Source organism: Suillus plorans, assembly GCF_016647745.1.
Source record: "Suillus plorans strain S12 chromosome Unknown HD556scaffold_13, whole genome shotgun sequence".
Lineage (NCBI taxonomy): Eukaryota > Fungi > Basidiomycota > Agaricomycetes > Boletales > Suillaceae > Suillus > Suillus plorans.
The window spans coordinates 87076-104649 of record NW_024537397.1 but is presented as its reverse complement, the minus strand read 5'-3'; the positions used below and the strand labels follow the sequence as shown (position 1 = coordinate 104649).

At 47.1% G+C, this 17574-nt stretch overlaps 4 protein-coding genes across 4 annotated transcripts; 3 read left to right on the top strand and 1 right to left on the bottom strand.

Moving 5' to 3' along the window:
- Positions 1–4343: 4343 nt before the first annotated feature.
- Positions 4344–6271, top strand: HD556DRAFT_1461638 (uncharacterized protein; the record flags this gene model as incomplete). Its single annotated transcript, XM_041308264.1, has 14 exons — positions 4344–4410; positions 4461–4493; positions 4543–4562; positions 4618–4632; positions 4692–4730; positions 4793–4821; positions 4880–4893; positions 4941–5030; positions 5081–5086; positions 5136–5195; positions 5254–5385; positions 5437–5680; positions 5738–5789; positions 5845–6271. 14 exons carry the CDS (start codon positions 4344–4346, stop codon positions 5971–5973), a joined length of 930 nt encoding a protein of 309 aa, XP_041163129.1. The 3' UTR covers positions 5974–6271.
- A 1708-nt stretch (positions 6272–7979) lies between these two features.
- HD556DRAFT_1440148 (uncharacterized protein) lies at positions 7980–9682 on the top strand (the record flags this gene model as incomplete). The annotated part of the gene is made up of 13 exons (XM_041306072.1): positions 7980–8052; positions 8110–8142; positions 8193–8212; positions 8265–8279; positions 8331–8373; positions 8432–8460; positions 8523–8536; positions 8586–8617; positions 8771–8839; positions 8889–9026; positions 9078–9315; positions 9372–9423; positions 9479–9682. The coding sequence occupies 13 exons, from the start codon at positions 7980–7982 to the stop codon at positions 9680–9682; spliced, it is 960 nt and encodes a 319-aa protein (XP_041163128.1).
- An 818-nt stretch (positions 9683–10500) lies between these two features.
- On the bottom strand, positions 10501–11685 carry HD556DRAFT_1534748 (uncharacterized protein; the record flags this gene model as incomplete). The annotated part of the gene is made up of 4 exons (XM_041309575.1): positions 10501–11105; positions 11200–11228; positions 11384–11424; positions 11473–11685. 4 exons carry the CDS (start codon positions 11683–11685, stop codon positions 10783–10785), a joined length of 606 nt encoding a protein of 201 aa, XP_041163127.1. The 3' UTR covers positions 10501–10782.
- Positions 11686–15120: 3435 nt separating this feature from the next.
- On the top strand, positions 15121–16513 carry HD556DRAFT_1350467 (uncharacterized protein). Its single transcript, XM_041302354.1, has one exon. It carries the CDS (start codon positions 15183–15185, stop codon positions 16404–16406), a length of 1224 nt encoding a protein of 407 aa, XP_041163126.1. The 5' UTR covers positions 15121–15182; the 3' UTR covers positions 16407–16513.
- The last annotated feature ends 1061 nt before the right edge of the window (positions 16514–17574 follow it).

Sequence of the window (17574 nt, the reverse complement as noted above, 5' to 3'; positions counted from 1 at the left end):
ACGAGCTCATCGAAACCAGGTGCTGACCACGCCGGTGACCTATTCGCGCTAACTCGTCCTGCGGGAGGTTCACGGAACCCTCCTTCAGGCACCCATCCGCAACTCAACATAATCATCCCTAACCCTGCCATAGGCAGTGCTGGTTCCCCGCAGCTCGATTACACGGTTCGTCCCTCGGGTCCTTCTACCTCACGCGCAGGTGACAACACTCACGTCCAACAAACGGACTATGCCCGCCCTCCTCCAAGTGTTGGAGGCAGCTCAGCTGACTCCCCTGTGCAAACGCCTTATGTGCCTCTTCCCCGAAGTGGTCCTGTTACCCCCCTGGAACCAAACCACTCCCCTCAATACGCTCAGGGAGCCAGCGGTGCTGGCTCCTCCCCACAACGGGGCTTTTCTCAAGCTTCTGCAAGCAACTGTGCAGGCAGCACGACAAGCTCCCCCCTCCACTTCGGCCATACGCCCCTTCCTCCCAGTAGCCGGTCATTCGGCCATGAAGATTATTCTCCGGCCCCCCTGGGATCTGATGATGACCCACCTTTCGATGATGGCCCCCTTGCTCATGGTATGGGGGACCTTTGTATGGACGACACAGACGAAGTTCATCGTGACGAGGAGAATGTATATAATTTGGACAGCCCGCCCAGATCGAAAAAGGCGCGCGGAAAGAAGCGGCAGCTACCTTCCTCTCCCACTCCGTCGCCTCCCAAGGCACCCCCTCCCCGCACCTCCAACCACGACAGTCGCAGCTCATTCAAGTCCCACGTCAATCACGTCATCATGCGCGAGAGCGCTTCTTCCCCCACCTCTTCATCGAAGGCTTCGTTGCAACGGTCCAATCCGTCCTCCCCTCGGCAGGCGTCTCCGACGTCCCAAACGTCGCTCTCCGAGAGACCGAGCAGCAGGGAGTCGGTGAAGAAGCGTCTCCGAACGGAGGTTCAGGAACAAGTTGAGATGTTGAATGACGACTTAGAGAGTGTGCACTCCGAGAAGCTCACCTTATACCAGCTCAAGAACGAGCGCCTGATGGTCAAGCTCAACGCCAATCGCCAAGACAAGGAGCACCATTTCATACGCGAGGAGCGCGCCCACGAGCGCGCGGACGCCGCGCTCGTCCATCAACGGCTGCAGGAGAGCAAGGACCAGGAGATTCGTTTGCGGGAAGCGGATGCGAAGGCTCTCGAGTTAGAGAGGCAGGTGATGCTCTTGCGCATTGAATATGCCAAGATCAACAAGCCATGATGTTCCTGCGCGCACTTCGTCATATGTTTTTTTTCGCCGTTTCTTTTTGCTACATGTTGTCATTTGTTCGCCGCTATTTGATAATCCTACAACCTACTTACTAGCATGTATGTAGTACATTTTTATGTCAAAGCTATACCTGTTTCAACTTATCCTTGCCTATGCTGAGCATCTGAGTGAGGACTGTCAAACAATTGATCCATCAACCTGGCCCTGTGTGCTTGACCAGGAGTGCCTGCATATGAGCTATCACCCACCACTTCATTACCATCTGGTCCTTCATATTCTGGATGCAGAGTATGTTTCCCTTCTTGAATGGCCCATCTGGTTGTAGGTTTGTTGCGTTTTTCTTCAAATTTGATGATCATATTGTGAAGGATAAGGCAACACCTAACCCAATGCAGAGTAATCTGGAGGTCTTTCTGGGTCTGCATAGGGTGACGAAGCTCCTTAAGAGACTGAAAACGCCCCTTCAAAGCAGCAAATGTGTGCTCGACGCGGACACGGACCTAGATGAATTAAAATCAATGAAAATCAGTAAAAATTCCAAAAAATCAGCAGAAAAATTAGAAGATACCCTAGATAGGTGAATATTGAAGGTCTTCTGGTCCCTTGTCAACCTGCCATTCCGAGGCTTCTTGAAAGGTGGAATACACCACTTCTCAAGTGGATATGCACTATCAGCCCAAATCCAATGGTCATCAGGAAGAAGTGTGTCGTGTTCCTGGTAAACACGAGTAGATTTGAAGGCATAAGCATCGTGTGTACTTCCAGGGTGACCAAGTGAATAGTCGGCAATGAGGAGATTATGGGGCATAATGATTGCCTGAATTTTTCATTAGTTTCTAACCGTTAGAATAAGAGAGAGAAAATACCTGACAGTTGAGGGAATAGTTAGACTTCCTGTCATAAAACGCCTCACCATAAAGACCAGGTTTTTCATACAAATTAATAGCGGAGCCATCAATTGCAAGGATACCATTTCTCCACTCTGGGCAAGACTTGGCCTCAACATATTGCCGAGCACGCTCAGCATCCTCAGAGTCAGGAGCAGGGAAATGAATGAATGTGTCATGCTGATCAAGGAGGGCAATCATCACACGGTTACTGCAATTGATTACCGATCCAACACTGACACCAGCCCATTGGCCCACATCATCTGGTGAGATAGCGTTGCCGTAATGGCCAGCACGGTTGAGAAATATAGCCAGTTGAATGGCAATGGGAAGTTGAGGGTTGTTTGACCGGTTAGTGAAAATAGGGTGATCAGAAATTTGATCGAGGATATCATCGAAGATGTCAGGATTAACGCGTAATTTCTTGCGGAAGAGGTGGTGCCGAGAGTGCCCAAAGTCATGAAGGAGCTGAATCTGGGGGGCTCGCATAGGAGGTGCATCCGGTTTATGAAGAACACGGGCCCTAGTGACCTCATCGCGAAGAGCTGTGATGGTATCATGAAGGCGGTTGTAATGGGTAGTGAAGCCGTCAGATCCATCACTGGAAGAAGAATCTGAAAGGTCGGATAATTGTGGGGTAAGAGGAGATGGAGGAGTGACCATCAGATCAAGGCCAAGATCAGAATCAGAATCAAAATCAGAATCAGAGTCAGAGGAGTCGGAATCATAGAGATCATTAAGGGTAATGCGAGTACGCTCTAGCCTGGCCTTGGCTAAGGCTAGTTCAGCCTCATCCAGTTGCTCAAGCAGCTGATTGCGCATAGAGAGACGAGGCATCTGGGGATCAGGAGAGAGATAAGCTTATCACCTGCATCGATAGGGGACACTGTTGCCGGAAATGGCAACATTTTCAAGCGGAGATTCAATTTTAGTTGGCGGCTCTTCCGCTCGATGACGAGCACAGCGACAACGCTCTACACGCCTGACATCCACTGCCTGCACCTTCGTCTCGCACCCTCGCAGCGCACCCTCGTCGCACACCATCGTTTGCGCCCCACACCTTCGTCCTGCACCCCTTGTAAGAAAAACTCCACTTCCCTCCCATCTTTAGTACTTCGTTCGGCCCAACTGCTCTACTCTACTCTACCCCCACCTTATCTAACCCCATGAGCTACTGGGAAGGCGTTAGCGGGGGCTGCGCAACTGGTTTTAGCATTTACCGTCCCACTATCAAACTTCCCCTAGATGAACTTTTAGGTGAGGAGTACGACGGCGAAGACGACCAAATGGCTGACGCCCCCATCGAGCAACTAGACGATACGAAGGAGGATGGCAACAGCAACAGTAATAATGTCCCCACCCAACCTGAGGGCGAGTCCCTCCTTGGCGGGTCTGCTTCTGCTGAACAAGACGTTCTCATGAGCGATTCTCGTCAGCAGCAGCAACCACAGCCATCTACTCCTGATCTGTTCCCGGTCCCGCAAGTTCCTTCTCACTCTCATACTCACGCTCAATCACACCCGCGTACTCGTGGCAAGGACCATTCCAGCAAGACGCCCACAAACCGTCCTGTACTAACTGTACAAACGTCTGCCACTAAGAAGACTGGTAAAGCTGGACGGCGTGCTTCTGGGAGCGTGAAGAGTCCCTCGTCTGCTGCTCCCTCAGCATCTGCTCTCAAGCACTCTGCTGCTGCGAGCGCGAAACATACTGCAACTGCGACGGTGCCTGCTTCCGCTACCGCAACAAGCCTTAATCCACTTCTCACCTTCGTCCTGCACCTTCGTCCTGTCCCTTTGTCTCACACCTTCATCCTGCGCCGTTTGCCTCGCACCTTTTGTCTTGCACCCTTATCACATCGAATAGCTTTTGTGTACATTACATGTATATAACTATTGCTATTTCATCATGATGTTTGACCGCATTTTTTACCACTAAGTCTCGTTCTGAAGTCCGACTGTGATGCCGACCTAAGCCGCACTTATGTCAACATTTCTTTGAATTCTTAATCGAAGTTTGCCGACGTTTCATGGAGCTTACCGAGCTTACCGAGTTTTCAGGAAATTACTTTGAACGCCACTAATATCTTCATGATATCACCGTCATGCCGATTTTGGCGACACAAGCGCTGAACAGCAATGTATATCTAGCACGAACATTAGACCGTTGCAATTTCCAACACCCCGCGTACTCACACACTCAAATATGTCCTCAAATGTTCCCATAACGTGGCTAATGGTCAATCCTAATGTTTTTTCTGTCTATTGGATGAGTTCGTCGCATCAAGATGTCTCAATCTAACTTTGACTTGCGGTTTCACAGTTGCTGCCGGCGTCGTAGTCGTGTACGACTGGGGTGAGCAGGACAGTGTTCAAAACCCGCTGATATCCTCATATATTTTCAGTCTTAACACTTGGACAAGAGGTAGGTCGACGTTACTATCCCTGGAGCAGCCAACTCGCTAAGAATGGTGTAATAGGTTGAACTCATCTGGGTGAGTGACACAGTCGCATATCAGGACAAAAGTAACAGAATACAATGAACTTGCGACAGAGGCAGCGCTGGTCTTTCATGACTGTGTTATACCTGCCTGTGCGTACCTCATGTTATACTATGGCATGATTGATAGTCGTGCTGACCCCAAAATATTCCAGATACGCTATGTTGGACTACCATATTCTGTGTATGTTGTTTCGGCCAATAAGCGGGTGCTGTACTAATAGCACATCTCTCATGATCAGTATCGGCGTTCTGGGTATGTCTTTTATGCACTGTGTTCGATTCTTCTGACCGGTAGCACAGTAACTATGCCATCGGTCTCGCTGACAGATAAAGTAGGTATTCCGCAACCATCTTGTTCCAAATTATTGAATACCTTCATCATTTGTAGGGGTAAGTGAGATTCTGACCATTCAACTTGGCTCAACATAATCACTCGATAGGTGTAAGTCAGTATTTGATCCTAGGACGAGGATGATCGCTGATTGGGTGTTTCAGGCATCATTGCAGAGTATGCACTAGGTCTGACAAGTATGGTCGTAATTTTCATGCTGGGCAGTGAGTTTCTCGGTTGCAATACCTCAGTGTTATTGACTCGACTGAAACACAATGCAAGTTATCATGATTGCTCGGTTACATGCCATGTATCATCAGAGAATCATGCTCATCTCCCTTGTTATTTTTTTCTTGGCTGTTAATATCGCTTGTGTAGGAGTGATGGTAGCGTTATTCTCCCCGATTTCACTGAGTAAGCTTAACTTGTTGACTTGAAGAACACAGCTCATTAGACAAACACCAGACATGGAGGAAACTCTTGGTTTCAATAATGCCTATGAATGCAATTTTGAGGGGGATGCTGAGCTTCTGACTGCATTTTATTGGATGCCCTACATTTTTTGGGAGTTCGTTGCACTGTATCTGTCAGTCCGGATTGCTGTGAAACGTTTCCGTGACCTGCGACAACTCGGCCCATTGACAGGATCAACCATTGGCGGGGACTGTTGCAGAGTGCTGATGAAATCTCACGTGCTTTATTTTGCAAGGTGAGCTTGTAATGTGAATGTGCTTATGATTTTCTGCTCAAGTTCCGCTCGCGTCAGCTTTTTTGGTGCCTCTTGCCTCCAGTTTGTTACTCTCTCTCCGGAAATCGAGGTGTGCCCACCTGTCGCTGACATCTGCGTGTGACCATTGTTCATCGTTTCTGTAGGATTCAAATTCCGTGGGAACCCTGATAATCTATGGTGCTCTTCAAATTTTCTTCGTCGTACAGATGTTTGTGCTGGGACCACGCCTCATCCTTAGCGTTCGAGAATACTACGCCGAACTCGCGGCCTGATCCGACGCAGAAACCAGCATGAATTCGATTGTCTTCCAGGAGCGTGTACGTGTAGAAACTAGCAGTACTGTATAGGGAAATTCTTGCGGAGTGTTCTGCATGGAGGAGATATTTGGTCGAGGATCCGTCGTGGTATTTATTATAGTTCTTGTGTTTCGGTGTATATTTAAGGCCAGGTTTATGTACGCATTTCTTGTTGTATTACTACTGGAAGTCAGTGAACGGCGCACCCACAATTTGCACCAAGTGTCAAGCTGAAAAGGCACAGTAAGAAGATGAGGTGTACTGAGTGCCAGAGAGCAGAGGAATCGAGAATGGGAGCTTCAGTTTGTAAGGCCTCGAGTACATCCGTCAAACCGTAAAAAAACATGTGCCTGAGCAAAGCAAAAGCAGACGCGAGATGGAGTCGAGAGATTCTAGACGGGTAATAATACGTCATATCAGCGAGAATACCTGACCACCTTTATCATTCATCTAGGCGGGACATGTGGGATGCGATGCAAAAGTTCTGTGAACCAGGAAAGTAAAGGGAGCGTGTAGATGGCTGATAGCCCCAAGGATTTCACAATCATCAAGTCCATTCGAGATCTATCGTCTATCTGAGCACAACGAAATAAAGGAGAAGTGACGTGATGAGCGAAGCCCAGATGACTAACACAGCGGCTCTGGTTCGCAGGACATAATTACAGTGACGACTGTCATTTGGACCGGACTCGGGCGAATGGTGAAAACGATGTTTGTGAAAACGAGTAAAGTGAGGGGAATAACGAGTAAGTGGGGGGCCAGATCCGGGACAATGAGTCTGCTTCAGTGTACATGACCATATTTCAAATTGGGCTGTCCGCATGACGAGGTGCAAGGTGCTGGGTCGCGAGGAATCAGCATATCTTTAGTAGATGAGGAAAGTTCAAGGAAGCTGCCTACCTTGTGTTGATGGTCTCGAGGCATGTGTGAATGATTTGATGAATACAAAGCCTCTGGCACGGGTACATCGTCAACACGTCAACGTTCCAACGTTCACATCCAGAACGTTCCCTATAGAACCAGTGCTTACTACCCAAATATCAAGATCATAATACCACTCATCAGAATTAACAATCCTCTCTTTGTACCAACACAGCCTGCATCAGATAGTGTACGTTCCATTAGCTGTCATATAGTTATCCCAGAATCCGACCTCACCTTCGGGACCCGATTTAGAGCCTTTTAGCTTTTTGCAACATCGACAGCAGTTAACGTCGCCCGCGTTCTCATCTCATCTCGTAAACATTTACTCACAATCACAATCGGATTCTGACCCACTCTGTGCTGGCGCAAAATGAGTTTATTTGGGACAAAGTAACCCTACTCACATGATGCCGTCTGGCATTTGATGCGTGGAAAATTCTTTCCGCTGGCCGACAATTAATCAAGCCGATGATCTATTATTGTAACACAGCATCGGAGCTGTTTGTATCAGAACGCGTTTGTTTCTGATATTCTTCGAGTCACGTCTTCAACACGGCGGACTGACCCTTGATGCTTCATTCCACTTCTATTTCATGCTTTCGCTGTTGATGGCATGGAGGGACCGCGGCGCACTGGATGTTTTTTTCTGATGGCTTGATGTGACTCTTCCAAGGCATGTCTTCAACACGACCGACTAATACTCTTTAAAGTATTGTATCCAGAGTAGGAAATTTTCAATTATGGTGGCAGAGAAGCGCTTAGCTGCCAAGAATTGATCATGCTTGGGCAGTACTCATAAGTTTGATCGAGAACGAAACGGGTAATACTGATTTGCAAATCAAAGTCTACCTGGATTCAATCAGCGGCGACTTCGACTTCTACATCGCAATACTTTGACAAATTTCAAAATTTCAAGGGCTTCGAAGCTAGCATCTGCATGAATATTCATACCGATTTAGGCGGTACAAGCGCTGAACGCAGTATATCTACTAGTAGCACGAACGCTAAATCGTTATAATCTCCAACCTTCCCCACTTGCTCATATCCATCCCTCGAAAATGACTAAAATCTCAGATGATCCCAGTTGGTGGTCGTTTATCGATGACCATGATTTTTACAGCTATTGGAGGGGTTCGTCCCTCAGCCGGTGATGTCTCAATCTACTAACATTGACTTGCGGCTTCGCAGTTGCTGCAGGCTTCGTGGTGGTATACGATTGGGGTGAGCAGGACAGTGTCTGAAACTCGCTGATATTCTGATGATATTTTTAGCCCTAACCCTCGGACAAGAGGTAGGTCAGTGCTATTACTGGAGTAGTAAGCTTGCTAAGAATGATGTTATAGATTGAATTGATTTGGGTGAGCAACATATCAGATGAAACACAGGAGAATACAATGAATTTGAGGCAGGGACAACGTTGGTCTCTCATCACTGTGCTGTTCCTGGTTGTTCGTATCTCATGTTATACTATGACATGGTTGACAGTTGTGCTGACTCTAAAATGTTCTAGATACGCTATATTGGAATGCCATATTTTGTGTATGTCACTTATTGTGGCCAACAAGTTGGCGCTATACTAATAGCCCGTCTCTTATTATTAGTATCGACGCTCTGGGTACGTCGTGTATGCGTTGTATTCGATGCTTCTGACTGGCGGCACACAGCATATATCCCAATATTCTCGCTGACAGACGAAGTGAGTATTCCGCAACCATATCATTCCTATCTAATTAATACACTCATGTAGGGGTGAGTGAAATTCTGAACATTGAACTTGGCTCAACATAATGATTACACAGGTGTAAGTTTTGGAGTGTTTCATCATCGTACGAAGTTGATCACTAATTAGGTCTTTCAGGCTATCTTATGACCTACGCAAAGAATGGGCAAGATGTGATCGTGTTTGTTATGTTGGGCAGTGAGTTACCCAGCTTCAATATATTGACTCAACTGAAATATGACGCAAGTCATCATGATTGCTCGGTTACATGCCATGTATCAGGGATCTAGAATGATGCTTATCTTCCTTGTCATTATCTTCCTGGCTATAAATATCGCCTGCGCAGTAATAATCAACATAGTAGAAATCAAGGATACCACAGCGGGTGAGCTTTACTCGTTGACTTGAAGAAAATAGCTCATTGGACAAACACCAGAGGAGCTTATACTCTCTGGAAGACATATGTGCCGTTATGAATATAAGGGGGACTACCAGTTCCTGTTTCAAATGAATTGGATACTCATCACTATTTGGGAGATCCTCGCATTGTGTCTTTCAGCCTGGATTGCTGTAAAACACTTCCGTGACCTGCAACGATTCGGCCCATCAACAGGATCGATCATCGGGGACTGTTTCAGAGTACTGATAGAATCTCATGTGCTTTATTTTGCGAGGTGAGCTTGTAATATGGATGTGCTCATCTTTTCTGCTAAAGTTTTGCACGTGCTAGTTTTGTTGGTGTCCCTATCATCGAGTTTATCCTTGAGTCTTCGGAGGTCGAGGTACGCCGACTTGTCGCTGACATCTGCTTCCAACCGCTGCTCATCATTTCTGTAGCATTCAAATTCTATGGCATCTTCCATACTCCATGGCGCTTATCAGATTTTATCTGGCGTGCAGTGGTTTGTGCTGGGACCACGCCTCGTCCTTGGTGTTCGAGAATATCACGCCAAACTCGTGGCCGAATCCGACGCAGAAACTAGCATGAATTCGATTGTCTTCCAGGAGCATGTATATGTACCAACTAGCAGTTCCGTATAGGGAAATGCTTGCCGAGTGTTTTGCAGGGAGATATTCGGTTGAGGAACCGTCATGTTATTTATTCAAGTTATGGTGTTTCAAAGTATATTTAAGACGAAATTTATGTAGACATTTCTTATATATTGTATCACGTCTAGCAACCAACCCAGTCCTTGATACCCAGACGACTGATTCTATGTATTTGTGAAGTTCCGTTATCTGAGCACATATATGATAAGGAAGTGACCGCGATGCGTAAAGCCCAGATAGCTGATAACTCATTGGTGTTCACATATCTTTTCATCCATCTTGGCCACGGAGAAGGAAAAGTAATAAATCACCTGGATTCCGAGTCATGGTTTGAATGTATGCCTGTAGTCATCACTGAAAATCAAGATGTGCTATAAACCATTATATTTGCCTTATAATGGTCATAATACCCGCAATCTGGTAAAATATGGCAAGCGGTTAGATAATGTCATATATACCTTTAAACACCTAGCCTCCTTGACCAATTTAAATAATGATCATACATATTTGTCGGACTACCAAGTATGGCTTGTAAGTGAAGAGATTAACATCCTTTTCGCCCAATACACTACCTTATAAATGCACAACGGGGAGTCAGACGTTAAGCAACAGCAACTGAAATATGCAGAAGGTGATTATCTAGCTAATGCTAGCTAATATTGGTAATATATATAACGGAATGTTTGATTCTGCGGAACCAATTCGCGTCTACCCCACATGCATGCTCATCATATATAGCTTTAAATACATAGCATTTGTGGCCGTCAGCCGATCTACATAATTATTACATGTATATACCAGGACTCCGAGTATGGTACTCTACACATGTATCCCATAGCTCAATGATATCTTGGCACTAGCCTCTATCCCGGTAGCTCATTTGCAATGCGACAGTAACAAATGGTTGGCCATGAAAAGTACTGCGAGCATCTTGAAGTTCGACACGAGCAAGATGCAGGTGTTATTTGGTACTACTGATTTCGTATGCAGGATTTGCAGGGCATAGACTCGTGCGCCAGCAGAGCATCGAGCGCAGTAGCAGAGCATGGTAGTAGAGCATCGAGAGCGGTAGTAGAGCATCGAGAGCAATACTAGAACATCGAGCACAGCAGTAGATGATCAAGTCCAATGATAGGATGCAGTTCGGCAATGGGAGTTAGCCATGGGATCAAGGGCTGGCCATCCAATCGAATTTCTACCGTCGAGCGCCCCGAGTTTCCTGTGGGGTTGTTCCTAGCCATAACCAAGTTTCCTAGACAGACAAACTTTACAAATCCGAGGGAAATGCGGACCAGGAGGGGATTTTCTGGAGCAGGACTTGTCGAGAAAGTAGTATTAATGAGTGAGTAAAGGTAAAGCAGGCGATTGTGTGGGTACAGAGCATCGCCGGGGCGCAAAGAAGGTCCGATAGAGTCTGATAACGAGTAACGAACTATTTCTTATAAATGACTAGAAAATATACTTGGTGAGCGGTGATTGAGGTCTTGACTTGCTCTGCCGACACATACCTCGTTTACTTTCAGATCCGGGAACCGAACTGTTTCAGAATAGGAAGAATTGCATTATTAAAGTTAGGAATGGAGCAGGGTTGCAGGGCTGCGAGCTTCGGTGTCAATAGCGGACAACAAAAACGAACGGAGAACCGAACCGCTTTGCTTTGCTTGAAGGGGAATTCGGTTCTCGAGTACTTACATACTTGAACATGAGACCGAACTTGCCTGCCAAACTAGTGTCTAGTAGTTCGACTCGGAACATCAAGACAAATGACTAAAATAACGAACCTTTACCATGGTAGAGAACTTGAACATCAACTCGGAAGGGAAAAGAGGCTGAAGAGCGGCTATATCGCAGTATGCATAATCAAACAGCGAGTCAGTGGTCTCTTGCGGGGAATTGACAGGACATGCACAGACTGGCAATGCGGTGAGGCCAGATGCTCGACCGCTTCCGTGTCCTTGATGGAACACCAGTACTAAAAGCGAGAAATCTGACATGAGGTGGTAATGGTTGAGTCATCACAAAGAAAATAAAAGAGAAAACAGACCGAAAACCAATAGTTTGATTTGTGTCTTAAATGTGCAATGTAGAGCACTCGGAACTTGATAAGCTGTTGCCAGTGGGATATAATGGCATGTCCAATGGGTTCCGATGAGACCGAGAGTTGCAAAAATCCTGGCATTCGTCTGTCGCCCGATATACCATTATATTGGCATATCAAGCGCTGCATGGATGGAGAATATGGTCCAAAAACGATATTCTCACGTGCACTTGATAATCCAATACACCGGTATGTCAGGGTATATCATGGCCAAACAAAATTAGCTGAAAGGGTAATATAACTCGACTCATATCAGGCTGAGTGAATTTCAGTGATGTATCACAAATGAGCATGACAAGGAAATGGGAGTGGAAAATCAGAGAACCGCAGCTTCAAGCCAGAAGTACGTTGATCGGAGTCGCGCCATCGTAGCATTCCGCCCATGCGACTGCGAATTGCGTGTTGAATTTGCATCCTTAGAGTGATTTCTCGGAGCTACAATGACTGTCAAAGTAAGTACCGATCGAGATACATACTTGTGTCCACAATCTGGACCGAAGGAGTAGAAAATGAGGGAAAAGTAGAAGTAGCATCTGGGCTCAGACTGTCAGACAGCTGACGGCACAAGGGTTTTGCAGCATGTCGACTCTCACCTTGTCGTGAATTAGCGACACAAAGAGGAAGGAGGAATAAGTGACGTGGGCAGGCAAGGATCTTGCGATAAACACTGCCATTGTGGTCATGACACAGCGACCGCTGACCAGGCCGACAGAGTGGCGATTGGAAATTTGTTGGTCAGAGGGCAATCGTATTGAACTGGAGATAGTGAACAGGGAAGATAGGTATGCATTCAAAAGTTGGAACAACCAGTAAGGACAAACAAACCGGTGCGTGACTGTTTCATCATCAAATGCCAAATGTTTAAGGAAATAATCGGCCATCCAACTCGTCCAGCATCTCTTTCAACTCCTGTTGCTTCCTTGTGATGGCATGGGGCAACCACATACACTGAAGCATCCCTACGCCAAGACCCTCCGGATAAGGGTCATAATGGCGATAGTAAGAGAAATATATATTTCGATAGCAGTAAATATGGCACTCGCGAGTGACGTAGGATTTAAAAACAGACATTGGCGATCAGTCTCGAGCGTGAGGTTGGATACGCAAATTTTAAGGACCACTGATGGAGTAGAAATTATACAAGGCCACGAAATCTTGTGAATCACGAGTCTGAACACAAGGAAACATAAGTAGAAGCGACATTTATTATCAAAGGCTAGATGGTTGATAACATCATAACTCAACAAGAACCGTAGTTTTATCAATAATCTAAACCAAATGGATGGAAGGTGGAAGAAGTAATGACTCACCCTTCTCCTGAACTAGAGTGTGTTTGAATACAAACTTTGAAGGTCTAGGAGGGATAAGTGAAGTGGGCAGGCGAGAATCTTCTGCCAGTATGATCACTATAAAGCGGCCGCTGACCAGGCCATACGAGTGGTGATTCTGAATTTGATGGTCAGAGAAGGCAATCTTGCGTCTGGATGCAGAAGTGATGATGAAGGTGGAAAATGGGGAAGATGGGGATGTATCCAAAGATATCTTGTAGGGGTGCCGTGATGTCTCCCATATGGGCCGTCCGAGAGACCAATAATGAAGACGATTTGTGGACGACCGGTGAAACGGTGTGCATGTACCAACTAGCAATTAGGCACCAACTAGGGGAAATTCTTGCCGAGTGTTCTGCATACTAGAGGAGATTGGTCGAGGATCCGTCATTAGATTGAAATATTGACATGTCGTTGTTGGAAATGTTTTTGAGACTCCGAGAATCTATTTTATTTTACTTACGGACACCTATCTAGTATCCACTTGCTCGGATCCGAAGTGAACGCGAACTTTTCGAATTGACTACTTTCCCAAAACCAGGTCTGAACAAATAGTACTGCAGCCTGCTCTGCAAGTAATAAGCACTAGGCCGTTCTGGAACGCAAGTACTCACATGTGCCACTCTCTCTCACTTGCATCATGGAGGACAAGAATCGACGTGCTCGTGAAGCTCTCGGATGGACGGGCACTGTGGTATCAAAACTAGAAGGAACGACTATCTTCCATTTAGTATTTGGTCTGACTAGTACTTATATATATGAGACTAAAGTGTTGCTCCTGTGACAGGTTCTCCAGACACAGTCTTCCTCGCGCTCAAGGACATTGGCCGCCACTTTTACTACCCATTCAGTCTACTGCGAGTAATGCTGCCCTAAAGGCTGAGTGCTAGTTGTACTTCTTTTGTACGCCACGAACTCCAAAATGTCCAGCTGGCTACCCATGTATACATAACACTACCTTCATATTTTCCATTTCGTTCCTACCCTTCACCTTGTATTCATTTCTAAACATGATTGCGGCCCTCCTTATCTACAACATGATGATGCTCTAACTTCCCCAGCCTCAGGATACCACACATCCCGCTATTCCTCTCAGCACATCTTCGCACCAATCCGGCATCAGATTCAAATCCACATGGAAGTATTACAGTATTTATCCTGTTCTACTACTCTTGACGACATATGCTAGGCTGACCATCGATACAGCAGTGCTCATGCGTCCGCCGTCCTCGAGCATAGACTCGCTTAATTATTGATCTGCGCCCAAACTTAAACCTTACCCCGACCTCACCCAAGAACAATGAGTCATCAACCGATTGAACCATGTATCTCAATGCTCAAGGTAAGCATTTCCATGAACTTTTGTCTGAGATATGTTCTGACTCCCTGCAAGTTATATTCCCCTCGTAGTCCATCTATATGGACAGCCCAAATGGACGATAGGGAAATGGTGATTTTCATGAAGAATCATTGCTTTATCAGCCATCTACTCGCTCTGCGAATCTTCGTTTTCGTTTTAAGAAACAGAATTCACCCCTCGTACTTTTTTCACTTGAGTCCTACAACTGGTCCATGTGGATGAGCAGGACCGTCGCGTGACCAGCAGTGTGAACTTCGACATGCTACTCAGGGTGCCACTGATCAATGACGATGGTGTCAATAGTTGGGTTTGTGTCAAATCTGGTTCGATGCTTCACACTAACAGACATGCTACCTTCTCTATGGGTATTCACAGATCACAAGGACTGATGTAGCGGGGCGCTCTGGCAGGACAGGACGGGAGTGGCAGGGGTCCTGGCGCGGTGGCAGGAGTCCTGGCTCGTAGTCGGTAGTCCTCGCGTGTGTCGTAGTCTGTCCTCGATAGACAGAGCCGTAGCCTCCCGCCATAGAGGTCTGGCCTTGGTTCCCTTGCAGTCCGTGCCCGTTCCATCTGGTGATGAGAGTGGTCTTCGCTCCCCGTGCTTGACATCTGAGATCTGAGTCCTGGTTTTCGCATTTTCACATTTTTTTTGCTCCGGTCTACTTTTCGACTTCTCTTGGTTTCTGGTCCCCGAATTTCAAATTCATGTCTATAGAACCTGTCCCGCTCTTCTATGGTGACTATAGCGGCAATGAGGAACCGTCTACGTGGTTCACAGAATTCCAGCTCTCCCTTCCAACAACATGGACCGACACTCAGCGTGTCCGGCGCTTCTCTATGCAACTCGTGCCCGGACAAATGGCAGACCAGTGGTTCCAGTCACTCAACTCAGTCCAAACTGCCACATTTGCGGCACTCACGATAGCTTTTTTCAAACGGTGGCCACTTCTGAAACCGCCCAAGTTATCTCGTGCGCAGCAGAGAGAGCGCGTGGCTGCGCATGCACTGAAAGAGGGTGATATTGGAGCATTGGCGCCCAACGGCAACTTTGCGCATGTTGTATGGGCAACTGAGATCTCGCAACTTGCTTTGGGTATGGGAGATTTAAAAGGAGATTTGATTGAGGATGTGCTCGAGGGCATCCCCGACCTCCTCAAGGACCACCTAACATGCAGTTACTCAACATGGGACGAGTTCGTTGAAGATGTGCTACGAGTTCCCAGCATCAAGCTCCAGCGGAGTCGTGAGAAGTTGGAAGATAGGAATCGTCGAGACGCTGACATTGCGCAGTTGAAGGCATGGAGTTCGTCTGTACTGTTGCCATCCTATCTACCGTCTTCGCCAATCACCAACACTAACCTTCATACTGCCCCGCCCACTTGGGCAGATGATGTGTGCTACACAGTTGCTCAGACTCGACCTTCGCGCGATTTTTCGGCCCTTCGCACTTCCTGTCGCAACCCATGGTCCAGTCTTCAGTACCGGCGTCGTCGTTTGCGGACTCATGTTCAACTCCCTCACACAGTATTTGCAGTACTCCCACATCACTCACACTTGAGACGCTATCCAACATTCTTCGACAACTCGCCATATCATTTTTCCCACCATGCTACTAGTACACCACATTGTCCTACTTGCCGGTGTCAAAAACCTCTCCGTCTCGTTCAGCCGCCGCATTCTCGTCATTTTCGGACTGCGGCCACACATTCGTCGTTCGTGGTACAACCGCGGACGGTTGCATTTGGAGAGGGGGGAGGTGTACCAGGGTGGTGGTCTGGCGCAGGTTTCCGCACTCCCGCACGTTCGTCTTTCGTCTTGCAACCGCGGACGGTTGCATTTGGAGGGGTGGCATATGTAGCGGGGCGCTCTGGCAGGACAGGACGGGAGTGGCAGGGGTCCTGGCGCGGTGGCAGGAGTCCTGGCTCGTAGTCGGTAGTCCTCGCGTGTGTCGTAGTCTGTCCTCGATAGACAGAGCCGTAGCCTCCCGCCATAGAGGTCTGGCCTTGGTTCCCTTGCAGTCCGTGCCCGTTCCACTGAACAAAAACCCGACGCACAATTCTACGATCACGATCACTTCCAAGGCTTTCTTCGTTCTTTATGCTCAGACAGACGATAATCAGGGAATTTGTCATTGTGTGAAATTTTCCGACTATCAGCTGTCTGAGCTCAGACGCACTGCTTTTACTTTCCTGGTTCACGATACTTTCGCATCGCGTTCAGATGCCTGGCCCACACAGATGATTGCAGAAGAGGACAGCATGAAAGCAGGAGCGATGTATCATCAGCCATATGTGCTTTTACAATCACTGTTGCTTCTCACGTCTTCTGTCTCAGACAGCTGGTGATACTTTGTCAGATGTGCTTTCCTCCCATGAAAATGATGAAATACTCGAGCCGTAAGCCTCTTAAAACTATCTTTCTCCACATCGTTAAATCGTGCTTGAACACAGAGATTGCTGTCGACGACATGACTTGCTACAGTGGTCAGCTTTGGATGGTTCAATCAGATGATCGACGCCCAATCAGTCGACTAGTAGCTTTAGGACATCGACACCCTACTTCGACCCATCACGATTCGACATTCCTTCTCTGCGGCCCAGATGGATAATGATGAAGGCGTGGAGGTTAGATGATCTGACACATTATCAGCCCTCTGTGGTCTCACGACTTGCTCAGGTCGCTTCTCCTTTTACTTTTCTGGGGCACACGATAGAACCATGTGGTCTGATCAAAGTACGTATGTCAGAATGTCGTGGTCGGCGTCTTGTTGATACTTTTCCAGTCCCGAATCTCTTCTCTACTCCCCACTCAGCACTCCTCATCTTCTTGCCAGGTCCATTTATTCGGAACAGAGGCATATACTCACCCCGTGAGTCTCCTTCTCTTTTCAATTGTCATACTCGATATGGTCGAATTATGCTCGAACAGACGTCAATCAGCGATATAGTGCTTGCTTCTACCCTTCACGCACAACTTCCCTGCTGTCCAGATGGATAATATGAGGTGGGCACGCGTCTGTTCCGCTCTTATGCACGACACTTAGTCATTCAACTCACAGGCGGTAGACCTCGTGGAGAAGAGCCACCAGCGAGGAAGT